The sequence below is a fragment of the Caretta caretta genome, chromosome 4, assembly GCF_965140235.1.
Source record: "Caretta caretta isolate rCarCar2 chromosome 4, rCarCar1.hap1, whole genome shotgun sequence".
NCBI lineage: Eukaryota > Metazoa > Chordata > Testudines > Cheloniidae > Caretta > Caretta caretta.
In genome coordinates, this window is record NC_134209.1 from 106,945,707 (window position 1) to 106,969,298 (window position 23,592).

General features: G+C 40.8%; 1 protein-coding gene across 8 annotated transcripts in view; it reads right to left on the reverse strand.

Annotated features, from left to right (window-relative positions):
* Nucleotides 1–23,592, reverse strand: part of LIMCH1 (LIM and calponin homology domains 1) — a 318,197-nt gene that overhangs the window by 19,973 nt on the left and 274,632 nt on the right. For all 8 annotated transcript variants that reach the window (XM_075127957.1, XM_075127958.1, XM_075127959.1 and 5 more), the window contains 6 exons: nt 17,161–17,189; nt 15,713–15,796; nt 11,368–11,460; nt 8,916–9,020; nt 6,864–7,000; nt 4,014–4,138 (listed from right to left, as the gene is read on the reverse strand). In XM_075127957.1, the coding sequence (XP_074984058.1) occupies nt 4,014–4,138; nt 6,864–7,000; nt 8,916–9,020; nt 11,368–11,460; nt 15,713–15,796; nt 17,161–17,189 (573 nt within the window). The remainder of the gene's footprint in view (nt 1–4,013; nt 4,139–6,863; nt 7,001–8,915; nt 9,021–11,367; nt 11,461–15,712; nt 15,797–17,160; nt 17,190–23,592) is intronic.

Sequence of the window (23,592 nt, forward strand, 5' to 3'; positions counted from 1 at the left end):
TTTTGCTACTCATAGGTTAGGAAAGCCTGGAAAGGCCTCCGCTTGAAGACACCAACTAAATGGATTTGAGGGAGAGAGAGAAAAAGGGCCTTTGGTCTCCGCCCTTCAGAAAGGCAAGGACAGTAGAGGCATGCAGACTTTCACGTGAACAATCCAAGCATCTGGGGGTGGGGTGTCATATCAAAAGGTAGGTAACTGATCATCATCAAGAAAAGCAGAGCCCTGTTGGGCATTGAGCCATCAAGGCACTGGCGAGAGAGCTGGGAAACTTAAAGGATCAAAGGCAAGAGAAAGGCTATCAAAAGACCACTGGTGGACAAGTTGGGGAGAGCCTCAAAAAGTCTGGTTAGAGTTCAGATAAACAACGGAACTGTTGGATGTTTACCCAAACTTAAATTGTCAAACCTTCTGAAGTTTGCTTATCTCGGCTTAAAATGTGTTAGTTGAAAAGTCAGTTTTTATTTATGTGTAGAGGAATACGCTACAGGACAGTATTTTCTTTTTTTATCTGTATAGAAGCCTTTAATAAACATACAATGAAGTTCCCATATGATATACAAACCTACCAAATTTAAACTGTGAGCAAATAATAATTTAAATAGTTTAATCCCATTCTCTTACCTCATTTTTAGCGATAACCAAAGTTTCGTTACATCAAAACATGAAGGTCAGAAACTTAAATAAATTCATAAACAAAATTTACTTTTTACCATTGATCACATTGTTTACTTTTTTCTTTTATCTCAGATTAAACAATGAAAGCACACTAGCCAATTTCAGTTTTCTTTACAGGCAAGTTTTTTCACTTTCTAGCTATCCAGACCTTGTACCGGCCTTCAGTGTTTGGGTTGCAATGCTTATAATAAAAAATTATATATATTTTTCAATTCCATTAAACTGAGTTTTTTAAAAAGATATCTGAAGACAAAATTGACCTCCATATCTACAATTGAACGAATAGCTTTTAAAAACAGCTGTGTTGGAGAAATGGTTAATCAGAGAACATAAGAACGGCCATACTGGGTCAGACCAATGGTCCATTTAGCCCAGAATCCTGTCTTCCGACCATGGCCGGTGCCAGATGCTTCAGAAGGAATGAACAGAGCATGGCAATTATCGAGTGATTCATCCCCTGTTATCCAGTCCCAGCTTCTGGAAGCCAGAGGTTTAAGGACACCCAGAGCATGGGGTTGCATCCCTGACCATCCAGGCTAATAGCCATGGATAGACCCATCCTCCATGAACCCAGTTATACTTTTCATCTTCACAACATCTCCTAGCAATGAGGTCCACAGGCTGCCTATGCACTGTGTGAAGAAATACTTCACTATATTTGTTTTAAACCTGCTGCCTATTAGTTTTATTGGGTAACCCCTGGTTCTTGTGTTATGTGAAGGGGTAAATAACACTTCCTTATTCACTTTCTCGATGCCATTCATGATTTTATAGACCTCAATCATATCCTCCCTTAGTCGTCTCTTTTCCAAGCTGAACAGTCCCAGTCTTTTTACTCTCTCCTCATTTGGAAGCTGTTCCACACCCCATCTTTTTTTTTTTTTTTTTTTTTGCCTTTCTCTACAGTTTTTTTTTCAATTCTAGTACATCCTTTTTGAGATGGGGCAACCAGAACCGCCTGCAGTATTCACAATGTGGGCATACCGTGGATTTATAGACTGGCATAATGATAATTTCTTTCTTATTTTCTATCCACTTCCTGATGGTTCCTAACATTCTGTTAGCTTTTTTAACTGCCGCTGCACATTGAGTGGATGTTTTCAGAGAACTATCCATGACGACTCCAGCAGCTCTTTCTTGAGTGGTAACAGCTTATTTAGATCCCATCATTTTGTATGTATAGTTGAGATTATGTTTTCCAATGTGCATTACTTTGCGTTTATCCACACTGAATTTCATGTGCCATTTTGTTCCCCAGACACCCAATTTTGTGAGAGCCCATTGTACCTCTTCGCAGTCAACTTTGGACTTAATTATCTTGAGTAATTTGGTAGTGTTTGCAAATTTTACCACCTCACTGTTTACCCCTTGTTCCATTACATGTATGAATATGTTGAACAGTACTGGTCCCAGTACAGATCCCTGGGGGACCCTGCTATTTACCTCTCTCCACTGTGAAGACTGACCATTTATTCCTATCTTTTATCCAGTTACTGATCTATGAGAGGACTTTCCCTCTTATCCCATGCCTTCTTACTTTGTGTAACAGCCTTTGGTGAGGGACCTTGTCAAAGGCTTTCTGAGGGCAAGTCTACACTTACGGGTAGATTGGCATTGCTGCAATCAATGCAGTGAGTGTCGATTTAGCAGGTCCGGTGAAGACATGCTAAATCGATGGGAGATCACTCTCCCATTGATTTGCGTACTCCACCTCCTCAAGAAGCGTAAGGGAAGTCAACGGGAGACACTCACCTGTCAACATAGCACAGTGACTGCAGTAAGTGGCTTGCACTACATCGACTTCAGTTACGTTATTCACGTAACTGAAGTTGCATAACTTAGATCGATTTAGCGCGGTAGTGTAGACCACAGCCCTGAATGTAAGTTTACTATATCCAGTGGATCACCCTTGTCAACATGCTTGTTGACTCTCTCAGAGAATTCTGGTTGGTAAGGCAGATTTCCCTTTACAAAAACCGTGTTAATTCTTCCCAACATATTGCGTTCATCTATGTGTCTGATAATTCTATTCTTTACTACAGTTTCAACCAGTTTGCCTGGTACCGAAGTTAGGCTTACCGGGTTGTAATTGCCAGGATCGCCTCTGGAGGCTTTTAAAAAAATCGGCATCACATTAGCTATTCTCCAGTGATCTGTTACAGAGGCTAATTTAAATGACAAGTCACATACCACAGTTAGTAGTTCTGCAATTTCGTATCTGAATTCTTTCACAACTCTTGAGTGAATAGCATCTGGTCCTGGTGACTTATTACTGCTTAATTTATCAATTTGTTCCAAAATCACTTCAATCAACACCTTAATCTGGGACACTTCCTCAGATTTGTCACCTAAAAAAAAAAGACTCAGGGTGGGGATCTTCCCCATACCCTCTGCAGTAAGCTAAGATTGGGAAGCCCTTCTTCTTTTTAAAAGTACAATCCTTCTTAGTGCTCTAAAATCTGTGTGCTTACATGAATTGTCTTGAAATTTGCAGTGCCTCATGGGAGTGTAGGGTAGGTTAGGGTCAGTGATCCAAATGTGGGGTCATTTGATCAAGGGGCTCCCGAGATACAGACCCCAGAAAACAAAAACAGCATTTCATTAAGTTCATACATTTTAGCAACTCTGAAGTGTGAAAGCCACCCTCAGTGGAAATCTGAGAATAAACTTCTTTATATCACAATCACAGCTCTACGATGCTCCTCAAACTAATCCCCAAGTTTCCTCATATCACAATTACCGATCTTCCAAGTTGCTCCAACTATTCCTCTGCTATTCAATACAGCTACATCTAACATAGTGACTGCAGCTGGAGTTCATGCAGTTAATTCCCAGTGGCTATTGCCTGCTTCAGGGGGCAGAGTTAAGTGTGCATGGGTACCTTGGCTGTATTTCCTGGTTTTCAGAAGTTTGAGTTTTGCTTAGCTCAATGTTCTGGAAGGGATCGAGCTATTGCTAGGCAACCGTTTCTTTGTCTTAATGAATTTTTTGTTATTAAATAATATTTGCAGGATATACTTTAGATAACTATTGTGCACACATAGACTTTGATTATTTAGCTTCTCAGCTGGAGTTTAAGTGCTCAGCCTTCCATGGCATGTAATGCCAAGGATCCAAAGTTCAGTTACCACTTAAACTCATTTATCTTAGCTTGTACTAAACAGATTTTGAACCTGGGAAAAGTTTAAATCCCGCAGCAATAACACGGATTAAATTATTTTGGAAATTTGCAATTTCATTTGACTAATATTCTTGATTAAATCACTCTACGAACCTGTGAAATTTCCTTGACAAACACAAACAAACAAAATCAATCTTTGGACTGTTTGGAATCTTACCCTGAGTCAATGGTAGATTCAGTATGGCATGTGAGCTGTGCTCTGTCACTGACACCTGGTGATCCTGCTCACTTCCCCTCTGAAGAATAGTCTCTGGATGTTCTGTGGGCACTTTATTTACACTGCTAATAAAAACAAATCACATTGTATACACAAAGCTAAGAGGAATGTCAACTAGAGTGTCATTTCATTATTGTGCTTTAGTATGTGAACCTCTTATGCTCAAAAGGTATTTGTTTCCGTGTGTTAGCAATAATAGATCGGTGTGGGTAATAATCATGAACTGGCAATAAATTGAGATGGTAATCTATGCTGACTCTCCTTGCTGGCCTGACATACTGCTAAATACAGGCCCTGAAGGCCTTTCTGTAACAGCATCATAGAATGGCATATTTGACAAAGCAACAGCTATTATGTCAATGGTCTTGCTCTTTGTATAACGTTAAGCCTGCTCAGGAGCTCCTTGTCTTTGTGAAAGCAACAGCTACCAGCACTGAAAATCCTGTTCCTTGTCAATCCGTCTGGCCAGTTCAGGAGTGAAGATCCTGGTTCGGTGAAAGTGGCTGTTGCTACGTTGGAGATCCTTTCTTAAACTAAGAAATTAGCACATAAACACACTGCAATACTTGTGAGTTAAGATTGCTCTATACATAGCATACCTGACACACAGACATAAAAGCCAAGAAATGAAAAGGGAAAGTATCTAAACATATCTGCCACAGGGTGGCTTCCCCATGGGCTGGAGCTTCTGGGTCTCAGCCAGACGAGCCCTACCAGAGGGGAATCAAGTAATTTAAATACAGTATAAAAGGCAGCAGGAACCTGCAGGGAAGGCCTGGTGAGAGAGTAGCTGAGATTGCCAGAGGTAGAAGGAAGCCTGACAGTAAGCTGAAGAAAGCTCTCCAGGCAGGGAGGCCTGGGAGAGACCTGCCCAAGAAGCAGGGGAGAGAGGTCTACCTGAAAAGGCCTGGGGACAGGGAGAAGAACGAACTCCATGCAGGAGGCACTGGGAAGCAGACAGACAGACACACTCTCAGATAGAGGGGACTGTGCCCAGCTGAAACTGGGCTGAAGTCTGCATGAGTTTGTGTTTTGTTTTGAAATACTTTGTGTTGGACTACTGGGAGAGAGACACTGGATGAGGGTTGGAGCCTGGAGGGCCAGTGTGCACCTGAAGACTAAATAAATGGAATCCCTTGGGATTGTCTGAATTACTTTTTGAACTGTGCGCTCTTCAAGGAGCCCTGAAGAGACAGGATTGCCACAGAAGCAGGGTGTATGGAGCAACCTCTGGCCACAAGGCGGTGCTTGACAGGCAGTAAATAGCCCCAGCAGTACAATATCTTTTACTCCTCCACCCAGAGAAGCCCAATTCACCACTAGAAAAGCCACTGTACAACACAGACTACACATAAGAACCTTAACCCTGCCTCAGTAGGAATGTCAGCCTTCCAGCACCCCATACCCAAACATGAGTGAGTGTGTTGTTCCAGAACTATACAGAATAGCTAGAAAGGGGAACGGGGTCCGGTAACTCCCTGAAGGATGCACCGCTCTTCCTTAATGAGTGAGGACTTGGGAACTTCCTAAAGGGGTGCAGAGGGATGGCACTAAATGTAAACGTATACATCTGGAAACAAAGAACATAGGCCTTACTTACAGGATGGGGGACTCTAACCTGGGAAGCAGTGACTCTGGAAAGGATTTGGGGGGTCATGGTGGATAATCAGCTGAACATGAGCTCCCAGTGTGATGCTGTGGCCAAAACAGCTAATGTGAACTTAGGATGCATAAACAGGGGTATCTCGAGTTGGAATAGAGAGGTTCTTTTATCTCTATATTTGGCACTGGTACAAATGCTGCTGGGATACCATGTCTAGTTCTGGGGTCCATAATTCAAGAAGGATGTTGGTAAATTGGAGAGGGTTCAGGAAAGAGCCCGGAGAATGATTAAAGGATTAGAAAACATGCCTTATAGTGACAGACTCAAGGAGCACCTACTTAGCTTAGCAAAGAGAAGGTTAAGAGGTGACTTGATTATAGTATTTAAGTACCTACATGGGGAGCAAATATTTAATAATGGACTCTTCAATCTAGCAAAAAAAAAAAAAAGACTGGAAGTTGAAGCTAGACAAATTCAGACTGGAAATAAGGTGTACATTTTAATGGTGGAAGTAATTAATCATTGGAACAACTTACCAAGGGTCATGGTGTTTCTTCATCACAGACCATTTTTAAAGCAAGATAGGATGTTTTAAAAAAGATATGCTCTAGGAATTATTTTGGGGAAGTTCTATGGCCCATGCTAGACAGGAGGTCAGACTAGATGATCAGAGTGTTACCTTCTGGCCTTAGAAAGGGATCACAGAGAACCAGAAAAAGAGGAGAGTGAGAGACAGAGGGTTTCAAGAGTAAGGGAAAGATGGAAAGACGGGAACAGAAGTGAGAAGACAAAAATGAAAGTGGAAGGTGGAAAAGACATTGGGAAAATAATAAAGAAATTAAATGAGAGGAGGTAAAAGCAAGGAAAGATAACCAAGTATTGTTTTAAAAGTATAAACATTGATACATTCCATTGTATCTTCCCAGTAGAAAAGAGGGACCTCAAAAGGTCAAGTGGAAGTCTGGTAAGGGTGAGGGATCTCTGGATTGATTACAGATTGAAGGAGCTGAAGAACAGCTGAAGACAGATTGCAGGCCAGGGTAGCTTTGTAATATGTAGGAATGGAGGTTAAAAGCACTTCCACACCCCCAGTCTGAGCACAGTACATCAAAACAATTTTGTTATGAGCCCAGATGACAACCTTACAAGTACATTCACTTGTCTAAAATTCCTTGATTAACCCACACCTTTTCTTTTCCAGGCATGGCTCACTTTTCTTGTTTTTGGCTAATGATGCACCCTTCTGCTCCCAGGGTAATTTCTGCTGTCTTTTAATTTCCTTTTGTTTCTCTTCCTCTTGAGAGTCACTCAGTTCCATCATGTTCTACAAAAAAAAAAGTGAGATAATAGTAAAGATCCTCACCTGAACTTAACTTCAGAACATGCATGAGAACAATACAGCCTGTCCCTCAGTTTACTATATTTGTTACACATAAAGGAAATTCCTTTGAGGAAAAATGAACTGTGTTACATAAAGCAAAAGTTATTTGACCTTACTGACACTGACCTTGGATTTGATTGGGACAGTGTTTAGAAAAATTAACATGATTTTACTGAACTTGTAACAAGGAAATTATGGAAGGGCATTTCCTCTCCAGAGAGCACAACATTTATTCAGCACAGAAGCCATACGTGGTGCCAATCGGAAGATTGTCATTACAGAAGGATAATGTGACATTCAAAACACGGTTACAAAATTCCTCGGGCTTCCAAGTTAAGCTTCAAAAACAAAGCTGGTCAATACACTGTCACGGGTGAGGTGTTTTTGAGGCACCCCATGGGAAGCAAAATGAGTATTTATTCACACGCTCCATTGCCTGAGAAATTCAGTAATTGAGTAGAATGTGGTCTTCAGTACTGAAATACAGTAATAAATTAAAGGTACTGTCTAGCATAGCCTTCAGGATGATAAATGCTCATCTCCTTCTGCATTAGAATGAAAAAAGAGAAGAAGCCATGTGGGGGATCTGATTGAGAGTTTACCAATAGCTACAAGCTAGACTCGTCTAGTCTCCCAGAAGTCAAAACATAGCTATTCTTGATTGCTGTCATGTACCAGGGATGTGCTCCTTACCCCCCCATCTGGCCTCCCTGTGCCTTGCAAAAGGGCCAGAACCATATAAAGGAGTCCTAAAACCCCTGTAACCAGCCATGGGAGGATCCCCCCAGCACAGGTATTGTGGTAGGTAGTCATAAGGCTGCCTCTTGAAGACTACCTCAAGTCCTGGTGTAGGGGGTGTGCTGGGGTGGGTCCACAGCCCACAGAGCTGTAGACAATCTGTGCAGCCCAAGGAGGCTACCAGAACTTTGTCAGGCCCCCAAGGCCGTCTCCACTGCCAAAAAAGGTGTTTTTACAGCAGGATAGCAAATTCAAGTTAGCTATCTCACGGTAAAATCCTAATGGAGACAACCCACTATTTTTTACCTCAAAGTAGCTAGCTCAGGTCAAAGCCATGTGGGGTGATTAAAGTGTTGAACTTGACAACCTCCAATGAAGTAAAAACAAAGTGTGCCTTGTCTCTATTAGAATTTTACAGCAAGCTCTTTTGCAGTAACCACACCCTGTTTTGGGCAGTGGAGACCATGGCCTAGTTGAATGTGTCAGGCTAGCCTTTTGTAGGCACTGGGTGCACAAGGAGCCATGGGAGGATCAGAGTCTGAACATTCCTGTATTATTTCCATCTTGCTTTAGAGAGAAGTGGTTCCATGTTTTAAAGGAAAACTTTAGATTTCCTAGGCCTTCGCATGATAGTCAAAGTAGATTGAAATACAAGGGTGACGTCTGCCTGCACCAGTCAAAGAAGAGGGGAAGCAATGAGGTGAGTAATGCTCACCAAAGAAAGGGGGAGGAACGGGAACACACCATCTACTTTTAATGGGGAGCTGTGGAACTCCTGGCCCCTTTTACTTTAACCCTGCTCTTGTCTAAAGTAGGATGGTGGTAGCTTGCTTTGGGGTTTGGCTCTGTATTTATAATAACACACTTTATTTACACACTGTATAGTGCTTAGAGGCTTACAACTGGGCACATTTTTATCAGTTAAAAGTGAACTACGCTTATTGAGAAGTGCTTTTAAAAGTAAGATGGGGTGCTTCATGAAACAAACTGCCTTTTATGCCATTCTTAGACCCTACTGATCTTAAGGGAATGATCTAACTCCACACTGAACATAGTTTTGCCTTTACTGCCCCGTTTTCATTACCTCCTAGTTTACACTCCAGTTCTGTCAGACACTCACCATTGTCCCATTTCCTTCAGTGACAGAGGAAGAAGTGGAGAGGGGTTCAGCAGAGCTTGAAGAAACAGTGAACGGAACTACAGTATCCTCAATTATCTTGCGCTCCTAAAGGAGAGGTGGGAGCAGGAAGGAGGAAGAGGAGAGATTTAAAAATGAAGCTTGCCAAAGGAACATTGGATAAGATCTTATTTCTGGGGGAATTCCATGCCAAAAATTAAAAATTCTGTGCCAAAAAATTAAGAATTCTGCAAAATTCTGCATATTTTGTCAAAATGATACTCTATAATCATGCCAGTTTCAATTATTTTGGTAATTTATTTCAAAATATCTGTCAGCAAGTATGTCAGTAACAATGTAGACCAAAAATAATATTCTGGTAATTTTTTTGACAAATAGATTCCTTAGTAGGCATATTAATACAGAACTTCGAGTAATTCATTTAAATTACAATACAGAATTGTATTTCCTGCACCAGTGAGAAGCAGTGCAAAGGCTTGCGAGTGTCAGGGGCAGTGGAGGAGGTAAGGGAGAGCGAACGACCCTAGAGTGAACCAGGAGCGTTGTTGGGGGAGAAGTATGGAACAGATTTTTTTGTGGGGGCAGGGGCAGGATTCTTAGGGGGTCGGAGAGCCTCTCCCATGCAGATTCCAAGTCTCTCCCATTTAGTCAGGCACATCTGTCCCTGTCCCCACAGCCCCGCTCGCGCATCCACATGTGGCCATGCACCCCCACTCCCATTCAGTCCTTGGCTAAATGCTGTCATCCCCACTAGCTCCTGAGCCCACGCCCTCGTCCGTCCTCCTCCACTAGCCATTCTGAACCCCAGTTTGTGACCCCCCCCAGCAGCCCCACTCTGTCCTAACCTGGCTCCACAGGCTAGGTGCTGGGATGAACTTTTACTCCTGGGGGAATTCTGTGCCACTGCGTGCACACAGATTTCTTTTTCCCTCCACAGAAAATACATTCTGCCCCAGATGTGCTGCAGTTCCACCTTTTGCCCACCAGAGGCTGCTGTGGCATCAGAACAGCTTACTGCATTCATGCTGTTAGCTGTTCTGGCACCAGAGTGGTCTCTGGTGGGAGAAAGGTGGAACAGCAGCACTTCTGGGGCAGAATGTATTTTCTGCAGAAAAAAATTAAATTCTGTGGGGCACATGAATTTTGAGCATGTGCAGTGGCGCAGAATTCCCCCAGGAGTAAGATCTTCAAAAGCAAGAGTATAAAGTTAGGTTTAAAAATCCATATTTAGATCTCTAGGTAAGTGGCCTGATCTTCAAAGTTGCTGGACATGGAATACTAAGCTACTAGACTCAATATCAAATGGCAGGGTGTTTAATTGATAGGTGTGTATTCCGTAAGAAGTTTTTCCTTTTCTCAGTTTTAAATTTGCTCCATGACTCTAGTCATTTTCATTGCCTTTCTCTGCACACTATGTACTCGTGTTGTATCTTTTTTGAGATGCCTTAACCAGAACTGGATCCTGTATTCCAAGTGAGGATGTGTTACTATTTTATATAATGGCATTGTAATATTTTTCAGTATTATCTTCCATTTCATTCTTCAACTAGGACAGAATTATTATTATAAAATTAGCTGAAGTTATTCCTTCCAATGTTCATTTCTTTAAGTTTGCCAACACTGAATTTCATCTGCCATTGTGCTGCCTATTTGCCTAGCTTTGTTCGGTCTCCAAAGCTCATCATAATTTTCTCTAGTGTACTTCACCACCAGCCCCATTATATGAGTATGAATGCCAGTGTGTCATGGGTGGTAAACTGGGGAAGTCATGACTGCTGCTGCTGGCCAAGTACATGCTTGTGTTTATTGATATGCGCATCCATATTGGGAATGCCTGTCTAATGTCACCTTAACCTATTCTTCTGCCTCCTCTCTCCTACATTCCTATGTCAATTCATCTGTAGCATAGACAGATTTCCTAAAATAACATTTAATTATTTTTTAAATAATGCATGGTGGCTAGATATTATGGTGATGGGTGCATGAGAAATGCAGAGAGAGTTCAGAAAGATGCTTTACCTCTCATCAGGGTCATGAGTATGCCATTTACTACTCAAGCAATGAGTATCCGATGTTAATCTGCCTAACTACTGTACATAAAAGTATGATTAGAAACATACAATGAATGTGACAAGACAACTTAAGAGACATAAACATTGTTCAAGCTAACTGCACCACTGAAACAGGACAAAGGGATGATTTGAGCACAGGACAAAACAAAGGCATGGAAATTAAAAATAATTAAACTAACAGTGAGCTTCTGACATTTCCATTGCCGAGATGTAAATTCTCTAACATAAAGGATCATCGTAAATGGTTAGTCTCTAAGTGACAGTCCCACTAGCAAAACACTTTAAAAATGCATAGAAGCAAGATACCCCTGCACTGGAACTGCAAGATCACTTCTTAAACTTGCTTCTTTTGAACATTATACCTCCTCATAGTATCTACGCTCCTCCTCTTCAACTTCTTTCTGTGCTTTTTCCCATTCTTCTTTCAGCTTGTCCTGCTCCTTCTGGTACCTCTCCTGTGCAGAATTTCAGTACAATCTATTTAATAGGAAACTTAATAGGGGGTTCTTTTTATCTGTTTCAATTCAATGGTTAAAAGACAGTATTTATGTTCTGCAATATTTGCTATGTATCAGGAAACTGGACCCACTAGAAACTGGCTCATCGGAAAACAGGCATGCAATGTAAAAACAAGAACATGAACAAACTTCTCTTCCTTTCCCTCCCAACCCCTGGTCCCCTATGGAAGTTTTATGTTGTTTAGTACTCTTAGCTTATTGTAAAGCACCAGGGACACTTAAAGTGTTATATCAAGTCTGACTAGTTAGGAGTTTTCAAATGCTAGATGCTGTTCAAAATGAAATTTATTTTCAGCATTTAAAAACAACCATAGCTTATGAGGAGCTGAAGAGTTCTGAAAAAAGCTATCAAAACACTCCAATACATTTAAAACAAGGATTTTGCATTAATCATTGGCTAAAATAGCTTCTGAATTTAACTGGCTTTGTAAATATTAGCTTTGGCACTAATCTAATAAAGATAAGCTGCTGCTAATACAATTTAATGAAAGATGAAAAACCATGTAGGCTCATACGATAAATAGACAATGTATAAAGGTCAGAAGTGGATAAGATGATGATTAGCTGAGTAGTTGGTTTTCTTCCTGGATGGGATTATTTCTTGAGAATTGAATCTCCCCAGCTCTGCATGTGTTCTGAATCAAAAGAGAATCTCTCAAAGAGCTCTTTAAAATGCTGTGGTGTCAAAACTGTCTTATCTGTATTGGAACAGCAAAGTCACACTGTTTCCTCTGCACTTTGGTTGTAACCTCCTTCCTCCAAAATATTGTGCAAAACAACAGTTAAAAATACCGAGAACACAAACCCCTGACCCATAAGAAATTTGTTTATTATCAATTTGATAACCAGGCAAACCATGCAATCGACTCCACCTAATATGATTTAATTTTGGAATGGCGTAAACAACAAATAGAAATAAAAATGTACGAGGTATAAAGAGACTAAGCTCAAGAATGAAATACTGGTCAAAAGCAATCTATTCTTAAATATGGAAACCTGCATTTTTATTACCTTCCACCTCAAGCTTCTCTCCTGGTGCAGCAGCATTGCTATGGGTACCCGCATGGCCCCACAGTATGCCAACATTTTTGTGGCTGACTTAGAACAAGACTTCCTCAGCTCTCGTCCCCTAACGCCCCTACTCTACTTGTGCTACGATGATGACATCATCATCATCTGGACCCATGGAAAAGAAGCCCTTGAGGAATTCCACCATGATTTCAACAATTTCCATCCCACCATCAACCTCAGCCTGGACCAGTCCACACAAGAGATCCACTTCCTGGACACTACAGTGCTAATAAACTATGGTCACATAAACGCCTATACTGGAAACCTACTGACCGCTATACTTACCTACATGCCTCCAGCTTTCATCCAGCCCACATGATCCATTGTCTACAGCCAAGCTCTAAGATACAACCACATTTGCTCCAACCCCTCAGAGACAAATACCTACAAGATCTCTATCAAACGTTCTTACAACTACAATACCCACCTGCTGAAGTGAAGAAACAGATTGACAGAGCCAGAAGAGTACCCAGAAGTCACCTACTACAGGACAGGCCCAACAAAGAAAGTAACAGAACGCCACTAGCCGTCACCTTCAGCCCCCAACTAAAACCTCTGCAACGCATCATCAAGGATCTACAAGCTATTCTGAAGGATGATCCCTCACTCTCACAGATCTTAGGAGACAGGCCAGTCCTCGCTTACAGACAGCCCCCCAACCTGAATCAAATACTCACTAGCAACCACACACCACACAACAAAAATACTAACCCAGGAACCTATCCTTACAACAAAGCCCATTGCCAAAATTGCCAACTCTGTCCATATATCTATTCAAGGGACACCATCACAGGACCTAACCACATCAGCCACACGATCAGAGGCTCGTTCACCTGCACATCTACCAATGTGATAATATGCCATCATGTGCCAGCAATGTCCCTCTGCCATGTACACTGGCCAAACCGGACAGTCTCTATGCAAAAGAATAAATGGACACAAATCAGATGTCAAGAATTATAACATTCAAAAACCAGTCGGAGAACACTTCAACCTCCCTGGACACTCAATTACAGACTTAAAAGTCGCAATTCTTCGACAAAAAAATTCAAAAACAGACTCCAACGAGAAACAGCAAACTGGACACCATTAAATTAAGCTTGAATAAAGACTGGGAGTGGATGAGTCATTACACTAACTAAAAACTATTTTCCCCCTACTGTTACTCACACCTTCTTGTCAACTGTTTGAAATAGGCTACCCTGATTTTCACTACAAAAGTGTTTTTTTGTTTGTTTTTTTCCTCCTGCTGATAATAGCCCACCTTAATTGATTGGTCTTGTTAAGAGTTGGTATGGCAACCTCCATTTTTTCATGTTCTCTGTATAGAGATAGATAATCTTCCTACTGTATTTTCCACTGCATGCATCTGATGAAGTGGGGTTTAGCCCAAGAAAGCTTATGCTCAAATAAATTTGTTAGTCTCTAAGGTGCCACAAGTACTCCTCATTCTTTCTCCTGGTGCCATCATCCTTGCTAGGAAAGAGAACAAAAGGCTTCCTTGGAGCCAGTCAATGTTGCTCTCTTGGCTCACTGTTGAGTGACATGAGGAAGTTTCAACTTCTCTCTTTCCAGATTGGAAAATAGTGCCACTACCACGGTTCACTCAGTCAGGACAGGAAATTAGCCCCCCCAAGTCTCTTACATTGCTTATTATACTACTAAGCTGTACAGAGAAAGTTTCCATAAGCCACTTTATAATGGACAAATTTAGCTTTGTCTTCTTAAATTAGGACAACTGTAAACAACAATCTACAAAATCTAACAAAGTAATTGTTTGTAAACAGTGTTCTCATATGCACAATCTTGAAGAAAAACTATCAAAGCAATTAATCAATACATAGCTTGTTTTCTGTGCGTTAAATATAGACCTAATGTACGGTATGTATTTGGTGGCTATTCCTGAATCCCTGAACTAATGTTCTTGTTAAAAACAAGATAAAAGTGGAAGTCCCACCTGATGCCAGAGAACAACAAAAACAAAACAACACCCAACAAAAACAAACAACCTCTCTCTCTTCCTTCCCCCAGGATTTGTGGAAAAGTTTTGGAGAGATTCTAGCATTTTACTCTTAATGAGCTGGTAGTCAGGGGAACCAAGTTGGGTACCAAAGAGCAAGAGGCATTCAGTGTCCTCTTCCATCCCCATCCAAGATGTGTTTCTATTTTCTTTTACCATCTTACCAGCCAAGTATAGCGATTCAGGGCACAGATAACTTACGACTGGGTTTAGAACAGGGTGAAATCAGTGATAGCTGTATACGTGTGCATACACAGGGATTTACTAGTTAGCCCATCTCTAATAGTAAGTGTGATCTGGGCACAGAGCACATGCTGATTAGGAAAGGTCATTATGTATGGAACTGATTTACAAGTTCACATATTGTACACAATCCTATTTGACAGAAGCAAAACATAACACTGAGAACTAAACCCATAAAAGAGTTAAGACTGTTGCCATTACAGATGTGGATAGCCATACATCAACTCACATTAAGCCATATGCTGTTTCACAATGTTTTACTTTTGTATTTTAAAAAACAGCATGCCTCTGAAAACAAATCCTACACTGAACAATGGCATGTTTTTGAATTAAGCTAAAGAAAAGCAAACAATGCAAATGTATTTTTATGGATAATATGTTTTCATGAAGTATATATTTATTAAATTCTATCATTTAAAACTATGAGGCACGATAAGGTATTTCATAAACCAAAAAATCACTTTTGATTTATATCAATACATTTTATTCCACTCCTTTAAGAAATAAAATTAACTTACTGTTTTGTCAAGCATGTGAGAGTAAGTTTTACAAGCATTTGCCACAAATTAAGAATTAAATTATTCATTTCTGTTCTTTTTATACATAAATTGAGCAGAAATATTTTTAAACAGTAAATTTAAATACTGTTCACATTTTAACCAATTAAATTCTTTCATGTGTTCAGTATTATCTTCAAGCAATTTTAGGTTTATTTGATGAATATAAAATATTCAGATTTGAAATTAAATTAAAACAGTCATGAAGTGAACTGTACTGCTCAAGGTCTAACAAGAGTGATAATTCAACTGAAAAACAAGTAACCAATAGTAGGAATAAATTTAGTAGCACATGTACTTGAAGCAAGCGTTCCTGTTCTTGCTGCCATCTTTCCTGTCGCTTTCGTTCCTCTTCTGGATCCCAGGACCAGAAACTGAAACACTTAGATAAATTGAATGAGGTTATTAGGATCTAATAATATACATCACAAGACAATCCTAAAAAGTTGCACAATGAAGTCACTTAAGCTATTCTACCAATTAAGTGAAAATGTTAAGCTACAAGTGGAATTCATATTTATAATTGCTTCAATTTACAGTACTTCTCATCAGTATGCATCCGATGAAGTGAGCTGTAGCTCACGAAAGCTTATGCTCAAATAAATTTGTTAGTCTCTAAGGTGCCACAAGTCCTCCTCTTCTTTTTGCGGATACAGACTAACACGGCTGCTACTCTGAAACCAGTACTTCTCACGGTTAGCTAACAGTATTCCTAGCTACACCATCAATTGGAAATAGTTTTATTTCTGCAATATATACAAGTCACAGAAAAATCATTTGGTTTGCAAATAAGAACTAGGAAAACATCAGATAGAACAGGAGAACAGAAGCAATTGAGAAGAAATTCCAAGGGGCATTGATCTACTTATACAAATATACCAATTTAGTAAAGAAAAACAACCAAATGCTTATTTTTCCTGAAAATAATCCTCTGATGCCACAACTATCAAAATAAATTATCACAGAAGAACAATGTTCACATATTTCAGATCTTGGACACCATATCCAATCTCAAGTCTTGGCTTAAGATATTATTTATACTGCAATAACATCCACAGGCCCCAGTCAGATCAGGGACCCACTGTATGATGCGCTAAATTTTTTTCTTTAGAAGTTGAGGCCTTATGATGTAAAATATCTAATTACTCTACATTATGAGTCCTATGCACTCTCAAATGAGAAAAAATAACGTCTATTTTCAGATGATGAGCAGTACATGGAATACAGGATGTGCTGTGTTCAAATATATGTGGGTTTCCTTGAGGGGTAATGGATTTTGATCTGTTGATCATTTCTTGTATGTAATAATTTCTTTGCAAGTAATCAGAAGGAGCGTACAAACAGTTATGGAGCCCTAGAGCTAATGGAATTATTCATTCTCAAAGGTAAGCATGTATGTAGGATCCAGACCAAAGTGAATCCACACATCATAATTCTGCATTTTTCCTAGTTAAGGGGAAAATTCTCCTCTCAGTTTAGACCTGTGCAATTGCACTGATGCTGATGGGACTGCACAGGTGTAACTGAGGACAGAACTTAGCCCCATATTTGTTTAAAAGTGTATGAAGTGTTTTGGATCATATTTCTTTTCTTTCAGTTAAAAGAGCTGAGTTTTCTTCTTCCTATTTGAGTCTATTTTGGAAGGGTTTTCAAAAGAATCACTGATTTAGTTGTACCATCATGCAAATCTCTACACTAAACACACTACTATTTTGCTATTAAGAACACTGCAAAGAACTTACTTACATTTGACTTGTCACTATTATCAGAGTCTGCTGCAAAAAGAGAAAAACAAAAATTAATCCCCCAAAATATTAAGATTGTCAAATATGCTTTATCTTAATTTAAAATAAAAAGCCGAGTCACAACTGTATAAAGAGGAAACTACCAATTCAGTAGTTCATAACAATACCTGCCCCACAACTAGCAGCAATGAAAAATTACGATACAACAGATCAGAGAAATAGATTGTACCCTCCACCAACAAAAATACTTTTGATATGGCTACAAAGAGCATAACATCAACAGTAGGTTCTAAGCTACCACTAGCTACTGACGACTACTCTTGGTCAGAGTCATTAGCAGTGTCTGAAAAGAGTGTTATCAAATTTAATTTAACTTTTCCTTCACTATTCAATGTGGGGAAAGAAAAAAAGCAGAGCAAAGGTAGGACATATCAAGAGAAAACACTATTCGAGTGTCACAGTTACCAAGAGAACCACTGCCATTTTCTATTAAGTGCCTTTGCGCTAAACTGCTTAAAAACAGATGTAAAGTAAAAATAAATTTAAAGGGAAATTATTATTTTGGTGTCTGAAACCAAAGCATTATATCTGTGTGTAATCCAACAGCTCTTTGCCAACTGTGCAACAGGAATAGGCACTTTCTATGAAAGCAGACAGCAGAATAAGTACCAGTGATCATCAGCTTTTGCCCCAGCACACATTTTAAAACACCTACTACTCAGTGCAGCGGGAAAGATGCAGCTAGTCCCAGCGCATCATTTACCTGACTGTGAGAAAAACTGGGAGCGTCGCCAGGAGTTCCGAACCCTAAGCGGAACACTGGCACGGCTGGGTGACTCTAGAGTGGATGGCAGAATAGAAACAAAACAAGAAATATGACACCGTGAAAAGAAAACTGATTACCAGGTAGATGTGAACTCAGTGACCAAATGGATTTTTAAATTAATTTATTAATCGCTTTAAAGGGCGGTTGATCAAAGCTAGTTTGAGTTCCATTTTCCATGGTGATAAATTAAGAGGGTTTTTAGTTGAAATGCTATTAGTATTTACAAGCTGTTGGTGTGGTACACTTCATTTAAATGTCCTCTAACACACTGGTAAAAAGAAGAGGAGTACTTGTGGCACCTTAGAGACTAACCAATTTATTTGATCATAAGCTTTCGTGAACTACAGCTCACTTCATCGGATGCATTCAGTCTGTAGCTCACGAAAGCTTATGCTGAAATAAATTGGTTAGTCTCTAAGGTGCCACAAGTACTCCTTTTCTTTTTGCGAATACAGATTAGCCCGGCTGCTACTCTGAAACCTAACACACTGGTGTAATTAAAGACATTTTTCTCCCAGTCAGAATTCTACATTTTTTAATCTTATAAACTCATCATGAGCTTTTATATATCATACATGTTTATGTTGTCTTGTATTTGTTTGACTTTCTCAGCACCATCTATTCTATGTGGGCTCCAGAGCACGAAGAACTTCAACATTACTAAAAATGTTAACATCTACATTCTATAACTCAATGTATGGCTGCTCTCTTGTTTAGTTTAATTTAACACTTAAGTTGTATTAAGGGTGAAAAATCTCCCAATTTATTACAAGTTCAATTTCTACTTCCACTCAGGGTTGTTTTATTTTCCACAACTGCCATCTAAAGCAATTTCAGTCCTGAAAACAGCAAGAAGGGGGAGAAGTCTTTGCACTACTTATACACACACCGTTAAAGCACATTTAACCAAAGGTTTCAGGGGACACTAGAAGGTCAGGTAATTCTTGGGGTTGCTTTATGATTTCTGTATGGTATATGTACTATATTGCACACACAATTAAAATCTGCATATCATGAGGATAAAAAAGGAAATTTTCATGATTTACAGCAACTTCAAATATTTGTGAGGTAAACTGAAGTGTGTGCCAGATCTATGCATTGTTTTCATTCACTTTAATGGGAGCCACACGTGAGCAGATGAGGACAGAACTTAGATCCAAACATTTTTATCATAAAAAGAGATTACTAAGCTATTTTCATCTTAGAACAGCAGTACTAGTAAAATATAATACCCTTGAATAGAATATACCCTTTAACTCAGTGTCAGATATATAATAGTGCCATCCTGGTCTTCCTGACTTGTGCCATACATCGGCTGTTGTATTTAAGGAAGGTAGTGATAATAGTGTAATTATCACCACAGAATTATGCTAACAATACTAGGACAGAAGCAATTGTTTTGGTGAAAAATAATTATTTCCTTTAAAAAGTCTGCTTACTTACCTTGCATAGTAACTGGAGTTTTGAAACGTGTGGCCCCCTTGTGTATTCCACGCAAGGAGCGCACATGCTCCATGAACCTGAGACTGGAAAATTTTTCATAAGCAGTGTCTGCTGGTCTGTGCCTGTGCGCATCTCCTCCTTGTACTCTGAGCAGAGGGCATAAGGGGCCGTGATCAGCTTTCTAGTTCCTCTCTACTGTGAAGAGCCTTAGGATAAGGACTTAAAGCACAGGGGAAGGAGGGCAGGCAGTGGAACATATGTGGGGACCACATATCTTGAAGAACTCCAGTTACTGTACCAGGTACGTAACGGGACTTTCTTCGAGTGATGGTCCCTGTGTGTATTGCACTCGAGGTGATTCACAAGCAGTGTTTGTTGAGAAAGCAGGTGTGAGTAACCCTGCGTACCACAGACTGGAAGACCACTCTGCAGAAGGATGTGTCTACAGGAGAAGCTTGTGCCAAGGCACAAAGGTATGCATAGAGCCCCATGTTGCCACTTTACAGGTTTCCAGAAGGGGAACATCATGAAGCGAAGCTACTAATGGTGCCTGGGCTCTGATTGAGTGGGCGCTCACACCTTGTGAGGGGTCATTGCCAAGTCATAGCAAAGCAGGATGCATCCTGAAATCTGTCTTTGCTTCCCCTCTCATACATTCAGTAAAAAGAGAGAGAGAGTTAATGAGATTCCCTGAAGGATTTTGTCCTCTGCAGGTAGAATACCAAGGCTGGATTGACATCCAAAGTGTAGCTTCTCTGGCAGCATGGTACTTTGGATTGAAGACAGGTAGGTGGATGACCCACTTCAGATGGAATTCCAAGATTTCTGGAATTAAGTTAGGATGTAACCTCAAGGAAAACCTTATCCTTGTGGAAGACCATATAGAGGGTGCCCAGCTTACCTACTCTTCTGGCTGAGATGACTGCAACCAGAAACACAACCTTCATAGACAGATGAGCAAGGAACATGAAGTTAAAGGTTTGAATGGAGAATTTGTTAACGCTGACAGGACTAGATTGGAGGTCCCATTGGGGAAGGCTTGAGTACTGGAGGAAAGATTCTGACCAGTCCCTTCAGAAACCTTACTGTAGCAGTATGGGCAAAGACTGAATGGTTGTCCACCAGAGAATGAAAGGTACTAATAACTGCCAGGTTTACTTGCAAGGAGCTGAGAGGCAGCCCTGACTTTTTAGGAAGTGGAAGTAGTCCAGAATAGCCGTGACCTTGGAACCCTAGGGGTATCCAATGATGCTGGCACCATATCGAGGATCTTTTCCATTGTGCTGTATAGCACTTTCATGTGGTGTCTTTTCTGCTATTGCTAAGGATGGATTGAACAGCTTTCAAGCATGACCCCCCTGAATTTGTCATCTATCCAAATACCAACTTGTTAAATGGAGAAATGCCGGGTTGGGATGAAGGCTCTTGCCTTTGCCTGCAGCTCAACAGATCCAGGAAGAATTGGATACAGATGCACGGTGAGAGGCGACCTGGACAACACCAGTGAATCAGAACTGCCTCGGCCACCCAGGAGCAACTAGGATCGTTGACATTTTGTCTTGTTTGATCTCCCTCAGGATTCGAGGCAAGAGAGGGATGGGCAGGAATACGTACATCAGCAGTTCTGACCATCGTAACAGAAATGCATCCCCTCTGGCATTGTGGCTGGTCATAAACATACAGCTAAGGGTAACATAAAATCCCTCCTGGGTAGCCGTACTGAATCTTTACCTGTAAGGGGTAAGAAGTTCAAATAACTTAGTTGGCACCTGACCAAAAGAGCCAATGAAGAAAGAAGATACTTTCAAATCTGGGGCGGGGAGGGTTTGTTTGTGCTCTCTTTGTTTTTGTTCCCTCTCTGGACCGAGAGAGGGTCCAGGCAGGAAAAACATCTCCTAGAAACATTCCTGAAATGAGCATCTAAGATTACAAAAATTGTAAGTAAGGCAAGGAAATGCATTAAATTATCTTTTGTTTCAGCTTGTGAATTTTCCCTATGCTAAGAGTGAGTTTTATTCTTTTTTTTTTTTTGTAACTTTGAAGCTGAGCCTAGAGAGGAATTCTCTGTGTTTTAAATCTTTTTATCATCCTGTAGAGTTACCTTCCATCCTGATTTTATAGAGGTGCTTTTCTAAAAACTTTTTTCTTTATGATAAAGTTCTTCTTTAAGAACCTGATTTGATTTTAGTGTCTTAAAGATAAAGGGTTTAGTCTGTACTTACATTAAAGGCAATTGGTTGGCATATTATTCTCAAGCCTCCCCAGGAAAGGGGGTGAAGGGGCTTCGGGGGATATTTTGGGGGAAATAGGGACTCCAAGTGGTCCTTTTCCTGAATTTTTGTCTAAATCACCTGGTGGTGGCAGCAATACCATCCAAGGACAAGGAAAGGATTTGTGCCTTGGGGAAGTTTTTAACCTAAACTGGTAGAAATAAGCTTCGGGGGTCTTTCATGCGGATACCCACATCTGTACCCCAGAGTTCAGAGTGGGGAGGGATCCCTGACATGACCCTCGGCTGCTCAGGAGCAGAAGCACAGACATTTCTTGGTCTCTTGAGATGCAAAGAGATCCCACAACAAGAGTCTCCTCTGTTGAAAGATACACCGTATCACCAGGTCATGTGGCTCCCACTTATGGTCTGTGGAAAAACGTTCTGCACTCCTGGATGGTGCATGCTGAGAGGATTAGTCCTCGAGGGAATGTAACGATTCATCTGTTTTCTCACTGAATAGGTTATTTTCCTTGAAAGGCAAATCCTTCATGGTGGATTGAACTGTGGGAGTTCTGGGAGGACTGGAACTAGGAACCCTGTCTCATAACCAAAGATGTTGCCATTTAGCAGGAAGTATCTTCTGAGTCCACCACTCACTTGGATGGTACAAAAATATTTCTTCTCCATTCTTTTTGGAGTAGGAGTGCTAAGTGTCTGGAGAATCACAGACTATCTTGGCAGGTTCTAAGATGGCCTTATTGATTGGTGCCACTTTATTAGGACCCACATTGTGGAGGATATCCAATAACTTGTGAGGAGTTCCTTGTACTTCCTCCAGGGGCATCTAGAGCATATCTGCAATTCTCCTCAGGAGGAGATCTTGGAATTGTCTCTTGTTACCCAGTGGTGATGTGACCACCTCATCTGATGAGGACAATGATAATCCAGCAGGGACAACTGGCTCCACCTGGTTGATCCTCTTCCTCAGAGTGCTCTTGAGTGGGGCTGAGGTTCTTTTCCATGTGGGGATGCCTGTCTCAACTCCCATTCTGTCCATCTGTATTCCGGATGTCTCATACATAGATCCCAAGGACCCCAAGTCCAATGTGAGGGATCATAGTGGTAAAACAGTGGTCCCCACAGAGAAAAGGTGCCACTGTCCTTGGGCCACATAGTCTCTCTTCTGTAGGAGTGGGAAGGTGCCCATAAGATTTCTGAGCCTTTATCAGGGCTGACTTCTCTTGTCTTGATAAGGCTGATGAAACTCCCACACTGATCCCAGATTCATTGGAGTAGTACAAGGCCTTTGTGTCAATGGGCAGTGCCATTAGTCTTGGTGGTCTTACTATGACTTGTCTGGTTGATGGTGTCACAGAACCAATACTGTGCTCCCTAACACACCAGTACTGGGGCATGGAGTCTCACCTGACATTGAGGATGTTGGAGAGGAGGTCTTCCTGAATGAACATTTAGAGGGGGATTTCTCACATTTCTTGTGAGAGTGTTTGCTTACCCTCCTCAGGTCTGCCTTGTTTGTAAGAGCCCTCAGCTCTGCTCCCAGCATAGTCCCGGGAGCCCAGGGCAACCATGTTCAAAGAGGAACTTTTTGGTGCTTCTGCTCAATGTAGGGTGACCAGATAGCAAGTGTTAAAAATCGGGACCATGGGCTGGGAGGTAATAGGTCCCTATATAAGAAAAAACCCTGAATATCGGGACTGTCCTTATAAAATCAGGACATCTGGTCACCCTAGCTCAGTGTACAGTGTGGGGGTCAGAAAAGCCAAGATCAGACTGGGGTGTCATTGAACAATCCACCAGGAATTTTCTAAACTTGAATTCATGGGATTGATGGGTTGTTCAAGGGAATGACCAGCACACATTGCCCTTGGAAGGGTTATGAGCTTCACTGAGGCTATATACACAAATATCGTGATCATCATGGATTGGGAAGG